The sequence below is a fragment of the Trichomycterus rosablanca genome, chromosome 19 (genome assembly GCF_030014385.1).
Source record: "Trichomycterus rosablanca isolate fTriRos1 chromosome 19, fTriRos1.hap1, whole genome shotgun sequence".
Classification (NCBI taxonomy): Eukaryota; Metazoa; Chordata; class Actinopteri; order Siluriformes; family Trichomycteridae; genus Trichomycterus; species Trichomycterus rosablanca.
In genome coordinates this window covers 277,501-290,785 of record NC_086006.1, presented here as the reverse complement: position 1 = coordinate 290,785, position 13,285 = coordinate 277,501, and the positions used below count along the sequence as shown (strand labels likewise).

Genomic DNA, 13,285 nt, shown 5'->3' with positions numbered 1-13,285 from the left:
ACACTCACAGCTTAAAAAGAAACTGCTGAAGATAGGAATAGAAATCTGACTGAATCATTAAATAAAGAACCAGGAGAGCGGCCCATCTTAGTCTGAAAAATTCATTTTATTCTACACACACAGGACACAAAAACCTGTACCAGCACAAATCAGCTATAACAACACACAGAGACAGCTGTTCATAAATAAAAAACTATGAATATTATTCATTCACCACATAATCATGGGGGGAAACAGGTTAAAGCAGTAACTAATGGTGGGTGGATGTGCAGCATTTGAGCTGTTAAAGAGGATTTCTTCACAACATAAAACAGAAAATTATTTAAAAATCTTAAATCTTCTAAACTCTTATTTATCCTCAAATCTTCTGCTAATGGAAAATAATTTGCTTCTAACAAACATTGTAAAAGTCAAAGGAAAGACTTTGAGCTGGACTAAAAGATTCTCATAAAAGACATAAAAACCCAAGTGGTCACAAATACTTTCATTTAATTTAATAAATATATTATCTCTGTAGAAGTTCTGTTTAAGACCAGCAGCCGGACAAAGATGAAGAAGAAGACTGTGCAGTGACGAGGCTTCTCACCAGTGTGAACACGCCTGTGTATCTTCTAAAGTCCACTCTCAGTAAAACTCTTCCTACACTATGAGCAGGAGAACGGCTACTCAGCAGAGTGGACGTGCTCGTGTTTCACTAATGATCTACGATCAGAAAAACTTTTCCCACAGTCAGAACAGGAATACGGTTTCTCTCCAGTGTGAATGCGCTGGTGTACATTAAGCGTGCTAATATTAGTAAAACCTTTCCCACACTCTGAGCAACAATACGGCTTCACTCCAGTATGGAGACGCTCATGATTCACTAATGATCCACGATCAGCAAACCTTCTTCCACAGTGTGAACAGGAATACGGCTTCTCTCCAGTGTGAATGCGCTGATGTTTCTTGAGAGCACTACTGTAGGCAAAACTTTTCCCACACTGTGAGCAAAAATATGGCTTCACTCCACTATGGATACTTAAATGTTTCACTAATGATCCATTTTTACCAAAACTTTTCCCACAGTTTGAACATGAATACGGTTTCTCTCCAGTATGAATGCGCTGGTGTACAAGTAAAGCAGTTTTGGTAGTAAAACCTTTCCCACACTCTGAGCAGCTGTACGGTTTTTCTCCAGTATGAATGCGCTGGTGTCTCTTGAGAGAATCGCTGACAGCAAAACTCTTCCCGCACTGTGAGCAAGAATACGGCTTCTCTCCTGTGTGAATGCGTTGGTGTTTAATGAGTTTACTACAGTCAGTGAAAGTGCTCCCACACTGTAAGCAAGAATATGGTTTCTCTCCAGTATGAATGCGCTGGTGTACATGTAAAGCACTACCGCTAGTAAAGTTTTTCCCACAGATTGAACACTGATACGGCTTCTCACCAGTGTGAATGCGCTGGTGTGTCTGAAGACCAGAGCTAGCAGCAAAACTCTTCCCGCACTGGTTGCACTTATACGGTTTCTCTCCATTGTGAATGCGCTGGTGTATTTCCGGTTGACTCTGTGAAATGAAACGCTTCCCACAATCTGAGCAGTGCTGATCTTTCTTTACTGGGCTGTGAGGAGATTTAGAACTGGACGTTTCCTGGTTACTGGAGCTGATGGTGGGCATCAGGTCTTCAGATTTGATCTCTCCTGCTCTCAGCATCCCAACATATTCCTCATAGTGGCTCCTTCTGATGTGTTTGTGGAGGTAATTATGGGCTGTGTAGGATACTGTACACAGGGAGCAGGAGAAGACCTGAACTGAGCTGCTGTCCATTTCTGAGGAGAAAATAAAAAATAGGATAATCAATCAAACTGAAAGAATAAAAATATGTTTAATCCTTTTATGGTTAATACACCTCCAATATGTCACGATAGCTTTACCAGCTTTGACCAGGACTTGGTGTTGTGTCAGTATTAAGGGATGTTTTTGTGCTTATGACCACATGAATCTATTACACATTAACAACTGTCTAAATACATGACACAGCTCCTGGCATGATCACCCGCTCATGCTGATGATCTGAGGTTTATTGAGATTTCAGGTATTTATACTCAGCTAAAGAGAAAGAACATTTAAGTTTGATTGATTGTTTATTAGGATTTTAACGTCATAAGAAGATTTAAGAAGAGTGGCAGATTTACTCAATCCTAAAGTCAGGTGTGTAAGTGGGTGAGGAAAGTGGTGACAAAAGAATGCGACCTTGACAAAAACACAAATAGAAACAAGTTCCAGTGAGCTCAGCATTGCTCTGAGATGAGAGTGTTCAAAATGTGTAACAATACCATTCAGGACAGGTACAGGTTTCGCTTTACTAAAGCATCCAAATCCCAAATCCACCTATCTTGTCTGCAGTAGTGCACTACAGAGGCTGTGAACAAATGCATTATACACCCTACCTAGTGCACAGCCGTAATGAAAGCGCTGCCTCTGAAATGTACCTGGGCTGAAGAATATTATATTTCTTTCATTTATGATTTGTGTGTAAGTGTAAAAGAGGAAGTTTGAAAGGATTAATCCTCACCGCAGTGGAATAATCTCTCTCTGTTCTACCGTTTAGTGGAACTTTTACCTCCGTTAAGTGAGTAAAACACCGAGTAAAAACTGTAACTCACCTGTCGATGTTCCCACTTCTGACTCCAGTTTATTTGGTTATTTTATGTTTCCTGAGTTTCTGTCTCTACTGCAGTCCAGCTATCAGCACTTAAATCAGGCGGCTGAAGTATTAGGAGTATTACGGTAGAGCACAGAGACACATTCTACATTCATTCCTACAGAACTGAGCTTATATGTTCATTACAGCTCCTAATAAATCACTCATTACATCTTAATTCAGTAAAATCTAATGGCTTAGCAGCAAAATCCTTAGTAGCAAGGATGAACACAGCAGGGTACCTACACAGAATCAGAGACAGCTGAATGAACAATGCTGTGTGTGAATGAAAGGAGCATGTGGTTGGGTAGTTCTTTGGGAGGGTGTGTGTACAGAAGGTACTGGAATAGGTCATGGTAGGTCATACAGACCTGGCAGGTCATTTACAGTCCTAACAAAATATCCTGATTAAGTTGGAAGCAGATCTGTGGTGGGAATTTTGGGTTTTGTGGGATTTAACTCACCTCAGTATTTACTGTAATTATGAACGCATGTACCTGGGGCGGTACCTGTGAAAAACCAAATGTCCAGTCCGATTGTTTAAAATAGAAACTATACGATCACAGCAAGATGAATGACATTTCTCCCCAGTAGTACAGAACACATGACATATTTACAGATTTATTTACATTGTTCATTTTACTGTTGATCATATGTGCATGTTTAGCACGTTTGTGGACCTTAGTGCCGTGTTTTCGGATATTTTTGCACCCCTGGAATAAAAATCTCAATCACATTTTACAGACCAGTGCTCCTCACTTTTAATCTGTTAAATCGAGGTTCCAACTTGATTTTATTCTAGGATATCACACAAGCATCCAAACCAAGTCTGAAGCAGATCCATGGTGGAAAATGTGAGTTTCAGATAAGTAACTCTCAGGTACAATATTAAGGTGTCCATAAACTGGTTAAATATTAAAGAGTCCATAACCTTTTGGTAACTTCTTTTTCCCTCTCTGTCTCTGACCTCTGTGTGACTATAGCTGTGCTTATTTCAGTAATAGATCATCACAGAACCTGTCCCAACAGGTTTGCTTTGTTCTCTTATAGTTAAACAACACCCCACACCCCCTAACCATTAACCTGGTCCTGTACTACGCCTGTAAATACTTCTCTTTGCTCTCTCATTAAAATTCAACTAAGCATGGACATAGGCTCACATTCTATATGTATATAATCAAACAATAAAGTAATAAAGTGGCTGCTTAGTCTGACTATGTGTGTGAAGGAGTTTCTTCCAGATTCTGTACCAGACGATCAGACGAGTGTCCACACAAAGTTTAAAGCAGATCTGTGGTGGGAATTTATATACAGTATATATATATATATATGTAATAACAATGGGATACAAAGATCCAGCATCATCTGATGAGGAGTCAGGGAACGATGAGCCATGTTTTGGGTGTAAGCAGTAAAGAGTGTAAAATAATGAAAGCTTTCTCGTTTCTCTGTAGAGGTCCCCTGTGGTCCTGGCCAAACATCAGACGGCATCATAAAATGTTCCTTATAGATTATTTAGTGGTGCGACTGTAAAGCTGAGAAGTTGAATCCCTGAGAAACAATGTGGACGTCATGTAGGAGAGAAAAGTGAGAGCTGTACAGTTAGCGACCCAGACAGGAACGATCATTTTTATTCTTTATTGAGGTCTGTTTTGATTTTAAATAATTATTTGTACAGGAATCGACCTTTACTGAAGATTTAGTTCTGCTAGAATATACAGCCAGTGGGGATGTGTGTGTGTCCAGTTTCTTCTGATAGCCCCATGCAAATCACACCCATGGGTTACAACCATAACAAAGAAAACCCCCACACTAATGATCTGTGTCCTGATCTGACCGTTACAGCTCCTGCAGAAGGAACCACAGTGAAGACGACCAGCTTCCATCAGCATATACACACACTATACAACCAGAGTATGTGGACACCAGACCGGGAGCTTGTTGGACTTCTTTCATTTATATGCTTTATCCTGTACAGGGTTGCAGTGGGTCCTATTCACTGAGCGGAATGTAGGAAACGCACCAGACGGGTCCATCACCACCCGGTCCATCACAGGGTGCCTGTTGGACGTTATTGCAAAACCATGGACACTGATATGAAGTCGCTCCTGATTCTTTGGCTAATTAGAAGGCTTTCCTCAGGATTTTGAGAGCTTTATTAGCACATACGGAGGTACGGCGCAGCGTAGTTGACCATCAGATCTGAATAGACATATTTTTGGGGATACTTTTATCTTGAGAGGAACAATAAAGGGGGAAGGAAACAGGAACAGAGAGGCGAATACAAAGGAGTTCAAATGGTGTGAGGGGTAACAGGATACAGGACGGGGGGTCAAACAGAAAGAGTCGTTTCAATACCTAAAGGTGTGAAGAGACAGGACGAGGGGGGCAACTATCCTAGAGGTAAGTGTTCTCTCTCACCGGACAAGAAGACCTGTGATGTTCCAAATCAACCTGAAGGTGTTCACAGGGCTCTGTGCAGGTTACAGAAAATATCTTCCCTTAACTGTACATCATTAATGTAATAAAATTAGTGTTATACACCTATCAGCTAACGGGTGTGGCTGAAACACTTGAACGTAATATTGACACGGTCTGTCCACATACTTTTGGCCATACAGTGTAGGTGTCAGTATTTCCTCTTAGATTTAGGGACACTTCCTCTCCACGCTCTGCTTCCCTCCCTCGTCGTACTCCTGTTTAGAGATCCACATTTGCTGAAAGGTTCCCTGGAGAAAGAAAACGAGGACCAGTGAATTTCCAAATAAAAACCAGTAACGCTGAGAGCAGACTGGGCTAGCATTAGCATTAGCATAAGCAAAGCCACAAACAAATCCAGCACGTCTCTTTTTAAAGGAGGATAAAATAAACTGGTTACAGGGTGAGCTACAAAAACACTGGAACAATTTAACCTGGGAACACTGGCTGTTTAGCTCAGGGGTCTGCCATGTTTTCAGTTGAGAATGAAATGGTCCTTTTGGGTGTCTGTAAACAAGCAGAAAGAAGTAGATCTTTTTCCCCAGGTTTTCTTTGCTACAGTGTCTGGACATGAATTCTCTTTGTGGATTCATTTACTGATTTCTTTTCCCTGATTTGAAACACAACCCTCAGTGCTCAGGGTGTGAGTTTGGGACAGAGCCTCCAGGGGGTGGGGGGTAGATGTGTGTGTGGTTCTGAGGCTCCAGAACTGAATAACGGATCTCACCAGAGATGCTAAAATTGATCCTCCGATCCAGGAACTGAAGCGTCGCTCTATTGAACTGTTACTGGCGATCAGCTTCAACCTCATACTCTACAAAACATCAACAACAACAACAACAACAACAACACATCATACTCAACACCTGTGTGTGTGTGTGTGTGTGTGTGTGTGTGTGTGTGTGTGTGTGTGTGTGTGTGTGTGTGTGTGTGTGTGTGTAAAAATCAAGAATCTTCACTAGCCACTTTATCCTGGTTAGGGTCCTGGTGGTTCATGCCAGTTCATCACAGGGCATCACACACTCATTCACCCACTCACTCACCCATTCACACACTCATTCACACACTCATTCACCCACTCACTCACCCATTCACACACTCACCCACTCACTCACCCATTCACACACTCACTCACCCACTCACTCACCCATTCACACAGTCATTCACCCACTCACTCACCCATTCACACACTCACTCACCCACTCACTCACCCATTCACACACTCATTCACACACTCATTCACCCACTCACTCACCCATTCACACACTCACCCACTCACTCACCCATTCACACACTCATTCACCCACTCACTCACCCATTCACACACTCACTCACCCATTCACACACTCACTCACCCACTCACTCACCCATTCACCCACTCACTCACCCATTCACACACTCATTCACCCACTCACTCACCCATTCACACACTCACTCACCCACTCACTCACCCATTCACCCACTCACTTACCCATTCACACACTCATTCACCCACTCACTTACCCATTCACACACTCATTCATCCACTCACTCACCCATTCACACACTCATTCACCCACTCACTTACCCATTCACACACTCATTCACCCACTCACTTACCCATTCACACACTCATTCATCCACTCACTCACCCATTCACACACTCATTCACACACTCATTCACCCACTCACCCACTCACTCACCCATTCACCCACTCACTCACCCATTCACACACTCATTCACCCACTCACTCACCCATTCACACACTCACTCACCCACTCACTCACCCATTCACCCACTCACTTACCCATTCACACACTCATTCACCCACTCACTTACCCATTCACACACTCATTCACCCACTCACTTACCCATTCACACACTCACTCACCCATTCACCCACTCACTCACCCATTCACACACTCATTCACCCACTCACTCACCCATTCACACACTCATTCACCCACTCACTCACCCATTCACACACTCATTCACCCACTCACTTACCCATTCACACACTCACTCACCCATTCACCCACTCACTCACCCATTCACACACTCATTCACCCACTCACTCACCCATTCACACACTCACTCACCCACTCACTCACCCATTCACCCACTCACTTACCCATTCACCCACTCACTCACCCACTCACTCACCCATTCACCCACTCACTTACCCATTCACCCACTCACTCACCCATTCACACACTCACTCACCCATTCACCCACTCACTTACCCATTCACACACTCATTCACCCACTCACTCACCCATTCACACACTCATTCACCCACTCACTCACCCATTCACCCACTCACTCACCCATTCACACACTCATTCACCCACTCACTCACCCATTCACACACTCATTCACCCACTCACTCACCCATTCACCCACTCACTCACCCATTCACACACTCATTCACCCACTCACTCACCCATTCACACACTCACTCACCCACTCACTCACCCATTCACCCACTCACTTACCCATTCACCCACTCACTCACCCACTCACTCACCCATTCACCCACTCACTTACCCATTCACCCACTCACTCACCCATTCACACACTCATTCACCCACTCACCCACTCACTTACCCATTCACACACTCATTCACCCACTCACTCACCCATTCACACACTCATTCACCCACTCACTCACCCATTCACACACTCATTCACACACTCACTTACCCATTCACACACTCATTCACCCACTCACTTACCCATTCACACACTCATTCACCCACTCACTCACCCATTCACACACTCATTCACCCACTCACTCACCCATTCACACACTCATTCACTAAAGTAGAACCTATAGAACCTACAGAACCTATAGAACCTATAAACCCACAGTACCTATATAGGAGATAATGTATATGAACTTACGGGCGGAGCTTTCTGTGATAACTCTCTGTTCAGCCTCTCAGTGAATCCCTGCAGCAAAGTGTTTCCTCCTGTTACAATCACACTGCCGTACAGACCCTGCACACACACATAAACACACACACGTATACACACACACACACACACACACACAAAATATATCAGTGGGAGGTGCAGCGGTAAAGTACAAATCTCAGCGGTGCTATCAACCAGTCGGGTGTCTGCACAGACATACTAGTGTCCGGGACCAGGGAGGGGGGTGTTGGCCAAAACAACCGGATCAGATCTGATGTGGCGACGCCTAAAGAGAATTATTCATGAGCTAAGTGAATGGTTCTGGTGGTGGTTAGGATCAGAGGGAAAATAAAAGCTGGTGAAACAGGCGCTGTGGTTAAATATTACTGAGACCAGAGGAGAAGGAGAAGTCACCACAAGTTTATGGACACCTTAACAGTTGGGTGGTTTTGTGTGGTGTCCCAGGTTTTATGGTGATGTGAGGGGGATGCACCAACTTTTCCACCGAATTATTTTCATATTACTGACGTTAAATGGTTGCTAGGCATTCAGCAGCCAATCAGAGAGCTGCAACCAAATACACGTCCCACAGATCCGACCAAACATGGAGCTCAGTGTTAAAATCCTGACAGCACTAATGACACTTACAGGTCTGATGTCGATGTCACACATGCCGATACTGGTAGTGACCACGTGTCCAACACCCAGCATGGTGTTACCGGATAATCCCTGCAGACAACAACAACAACGTTCACACATCAACACCACCACACAGCAAAGATCGTTCTCGTCCTCACTGTCCTCACCGTCCTCATCCTCACCGTCCTCGTCCTCACCGTCCTCACTGTCCACACCGCCCTTGACCTCACCGTCCTCACCGTCCTCATCCTCACCGTCCTCGTCCTCACTGTCCTCGTCCTCACCGTCCTCACTGTCCACACCGCCCTCGACCTCACCGTCCTCACCGTTCTCACCGTCCTCGTCCTCACTGTCCTCACCGTCCTCGTCCTCACATCCTCACTGTCCTCACCGTCCTCGTCCTCACATCCTCACTGTCCTCACCGTCCTCGTCCTCACATCCTCACTGTCCTCACCGTCCTCGTCCTCACATCCTCACTGTCCACACCGCCCTCGACCTCACCGTTCTCACCGTCCTCGTCCTCACATCCTCACTGTCCTCACCGTCCTCACATCCTCACCGTCCTCGTCCTCACATCCTCACATCCTCACTGTCCACACCGTCCTCACTGTCCTCGTCCTCACTGTCCTCACCGCCCTCGTCCTCACATCCTCACTGTCCACACCGCCCTCATCCTCACCGTCCTCACTGTCCTCACCGTCCTCGTCCTCACCTTCCTCACTGTCCTCGTCCTCACTGTCCACACCGCCCTCGTCCTCACTGTCCTCCTCGTCCTCACCGTCCTCACTGTCCACACCGCCCTCGTCCTCACATCCTCACTGTCCTCACCGTCCTCATCCTCACCGTCCTCACTGTCCTCACCGTCCTCGTCCTCACTGTCCTCGTCCTCACTGTCCACACCGCCCTCGTCCTCACTGTCCTCCTCGTCCTCACCGTCCTCACTGTCCACACCGCCCTCGTCCTCACATCCTCACTGTCCTCACCGTCCTCATCCTCACCGTCCTCACTGTCCTCACCGTCCTCGTCCTCACCTTCCTCACTGTCCTCGTCCTCACTGTCCACACCGCCCTCGACCTCACTGTCCTCACTGCCCTCGTCCTCACTGTCCTCCTCGTCCTCACCGTCCTCACTGTCCACACCGCCCTCGTCCTCACATCCTCACTGTCCTCACCGTCCTCATCCTCACCGTCCTCACTGTCCATACTGTCCTCGTCCTCACTGTCCTCGTTCCTCACATCCTCACTGTCCTCACCGCCCTCGTCCTCACTGTCCTCCTCGTCCTCACCGTCCTCGTCCTTACTGTCCTCACTGTCCACACCGCCCTCGACCTCACTGTCCTCGTCCTCACTGTCCTCACCGTCCTCATCCTCACCGTCCTCACCGTTCTCACCATTCTCACCGTCCTCACTGTCCTTGTCCTCACCGTCCTCATTGTCCTCGTCCTCACCGTCCTCGTCCTCACTGTCCCTTCATTTCATTTCAGTCATTTCAGAAATCAGTTCACTCCCAACACAGCAATGAAATCCACGACGTCCCTGACAAGAGTGTCGAATTTATCCTCATCTGTGTGTTAGTGCTGTGTTGGTGGTTCGTTGTTTGTATTAATTGTACATTGGTTGTGTATTGGTTGTATGTTGGTTGTACATTGGGTGTGTTGGTTGTGTGTTGGTTTTTGGACCTTGACGTTGGAGGGATCAAAGAGACCCTCAGGAATTCTCAGTCTCTCCGCTCCATAATCTGCATTAAACCCACTTGGCATTTCATAGTGCAGTGTGGGCATCTGAGCTGCCACCCTAAACACACACACACACACACACACACACACATTTAGTTATAATAATAGCTTTTTATTTTATTATAACATTTGGAGATAAATGTGTTCAGGTGTGTGTTCAGGTGTGTTTAGGTGTGTTCAGGTGTGTTCAGGTGTGTGTTCAGGTGTGTTTAGGTGTGTTCAGGTGTGTTTAGGTGTGTGTTCAGGTGTGTTCAGGTGTGTTCAGGTGTGTATTTACTGTTCATCATACGGTGAATCCGTCACTTGCAGGACTGAAGCCTGAAAATCCTGAATCACCTCCTGATAGAGACACAGAGGAAGCTGGATTTAGCTCAAACGTAGCTAATGTGTGTGTGTGTGAGTGTGTATTTGTGTGTGTGTGTGAGAGTGTGTATATGTGTGTGTGTATTTGTGTGTGTGTGTGTGTGTGAGAGAGAGAGAGAGTGTGTGTGTGTGTGTGTGTGTGTGAGAGAGAGAGAGTGTGTGTGTGTGTGTGTGTGTGTGTGTGTGTGTGTGTTCTTACATTACACATGTACGTGTGCCAGCTTTTGGTAACAGGAGGAAGTTTCTCTTTTTTGGTCCAGACTGGAGAAGATCCCTCTCTCACCGCTTCCTAATCACACACACACACACACACACACACACACTACTAACCCATAGTCCCAAACAGGTACAAAATACCCATAATCACATACATTAGATTGGTTGTTCCTGGAGTGTGGGCGGGACTAATCATGCTAACAAACGCTAATGAATGGTACCTTGGAGGAGATCATGTACGGAGGGATGATGTCGATGTTCATCTCCTGGAACATTTCTCTGCACTGCATCGTGATGAAATCACCGGCCAGAGGAGACTTCACGATACCTGCACACATCGTTTATACAGGTGAGTTTACACCCATCATCAGGACCACAGAACCTTCCGGAGAAAGATCTCACCTTGCTGCAGGACGTACCCATCATGCACTGGGATTGCAGTAGTGTGTGTAGCTCCACTGTCCAGTACCAGCCCAGTGGCACGCCCATTTGCAAATCTGTAGCCAATCACGTTAAGGGTTGGAACCAACCAAAATATGAACTGGAACCCTGATGTTCCACACCTAATCCTAAACCTGATCCTGTGATGTGATTGGCTGTTTTGTGTAGTGAGGGTGGATGTGATTGGCTGGTTCTGTAATGAGAGTAGATGTGATTGGTCCTGTAGTGTGGGTAGCTATAACTGGCTGGTTCTGTGGTGTGATTGGCTGGTTCTGTAGAGATTGGACGTGATTGGATACGCTGTGAGCACTGCAGTCTTGCAGAGAAAGAAAGCAGGAATGTTGTAATGTTCAAACATCAGCTCGGTCAGCTTCTCTCTCTTAGCTCGAGAGTTCCACTGTAAAACCATCAATAAATAAATAAATAAATGTGTTAAAGAACTTCTACAATCAAAAGAATAATTATTTAGAGATCTAATAATAATAGATTATAAAATAATAATAATAATAAAATGACGTGATCAGTAAACGTAGACGTGAATCATCTGAACTTCTTCACTCTGACGGTCCAAGTTTTTACCGGAGCTTCAGACATGAGGACAGGATGAAGGTTGGGCTCTGATTTGATGTGTTTGCTGTAGATGTGGTCCATAATCGCCTGGAATGCCTCCCAGTCCTCAACTGGACACACAGTTAGAGAGAGAGAGAGAAGGAACGTTGGGTAACGTTATATAAACATTCTAATAAAGTTAGAAACAAACGTTATTATCATACTGTAACTTTAATGGAAGGTCTCTGTTACACTAATAATAGCTCAATCATGCCAACCATCGCAGGGTATCCGTCTCTCACCCTGTGACTTACAAGGAGTTTGGAAGGGTGGCATGACCAGAGGAACCCCATGCTGACATGAGGGGAACGTTACTGAAGCTGTGCACCACCCACACTATATTTGTACGTGTGTGTGTGTGTGTGTGTGTCTCGTACTCATGCTGTTCTTCACCGGTGACTGCAGCTCCACTCCAGCTCGCGGTACATGAAGCGCCGTGGTGTCAATGAAGAAACTCCGCCCACGGTTCTCCTGCTCCGCCCCCATCTCCGTCGCCGCCTCGTCCTCCACGTGCACGCCCAACGATGTGGGAAAATCCACCTGCCGCAAGGTACAAATCTATACATTCAGTAAACCTACACAGTGGGGTAATACGTTAGCTCATCACCACACAGACCCGAGAATCAAACTCACAGAGAATCAGAAAAATGTAGATGGTGACAGCTTGTATTTATGAAAATTGCTGTGAGCTCCGGCAACGTCCGACCGTTGACCAGCACCCTCATTGCAGGAGCACAGGAGCACACTTACAGAGAGCCTCATCACGTACGCAGTACCACACTACTCTCACTGTACTCCTCTGTGGTTGTACCCCGTCAGCCTTCCCTCCAGACACGATCAACACATTTTAAAGAGGATCATGTGTTTAAAGTGGAATGAAGGAATGAAGGGATTTATGTAAAATATTTAAGAAACATCTCGTGTCCTGTCAGCAGAAATACAAAGTGCTTCAAATTTTGCGGCTGTGTCCCAAACCAGAGTCAATGCAGCCGTTCAGTGCGTTTGAACACTTTGGAGAACCAGTCCTCAGCCCTCTTTCAGCTCCTCCTGTAAATTCCTTATACTGGATTAATGGTGGAACACATGATGGGTGGATAAACAGATAGATGAACAGATAAAACATGCAGAGGGTGGATTGGCTGCTCTAAATGACTCCGTGAGAGAGGGACGCCCTGCGATGGTTGGATGCTGTACCTGTATGGATGGATGGATGAATGAATGATGG

At 45.7% G+C, this 13,285-nt stretch overlaps 2 protein-coding genes across 2 annotated transcripts in view; both read right to left on the bottom strand.

Moving 5' to 3' along the window:
- Positions 1–87: 87 nt before the first annotated feature.
- Positions 88–1,922, bottom strand: LOC134333415 (zinc finger protein 239-like). Its single transcript, XM_063015395.1, has 2 exons — positions 1,913–1,922; positions 88–1,807 (listed from the first exon to the last, which is right to left on the bottom strand). The coding sequence occupies exon 2, from the start codon at positions 1,803–1,805 to the stop codon at positions 663–665; it is 1,143 nt and encodes a 380-aa protein (XP_062871465.1). The 5' UTR covers positions 1,806–1,807; positions 1,913–1,922; the 3' UTR covers positions 88–662.
- Positions 1,923–4,306: 2,384 nt separating this feature from the next.
- The window catches only part of actl6b (actin-like 6B), a 9,670-nt gene continuing 691 nt past the window's right edge, over positions 4,307–13,285 (bottom strand). The window contains exons 3-14 of the mRNA XM_063015390.1: positions 12,438–12,600; positions 12,031–12,131; positions 11,751–11,848; positions 11,413–11,507; positions 11,232–11,338; positions 10,994–11,083; positions 10,709–10,770; positions 10,375–10,489; positions 8,705–8,785; positions 8,045–8,140; positions 5,888–5,974; positions 4,307–5,411 (exon numbers count right to left, since the gene is read on the bottom strand). Coding sequence (XP_062871460.1) covers positions 5,331–5,411; positions 5,888–5,974; positions 8,045–8,140; positions 8,705–8,785; positions 10,375–10,489; positions 10,709–10,770; positions 10,994–11,083; positions 11,232–11,338; positions 11,413–11,507; positions 11,751–11,848; positions 12,031–12,131; positions 12,438–12,600 — 1,176 coding nt within the window. The 3' untranslated portion in view covers positions 4,307–5,330. The remainder of the gene's footprint in view (positions 5,412–5,887; positions 5,975–8,044; positions 8,141–8,704; positions 8,786–10,374; positions 10,490–10,708; positions 10,771–10,993; positions 11,084–11,231; positions 11,339–11,412; positions 11,508–11,750; positions 11,849–12,030; positions 12,132–12,437; positions 12,601–13,285) is intronic.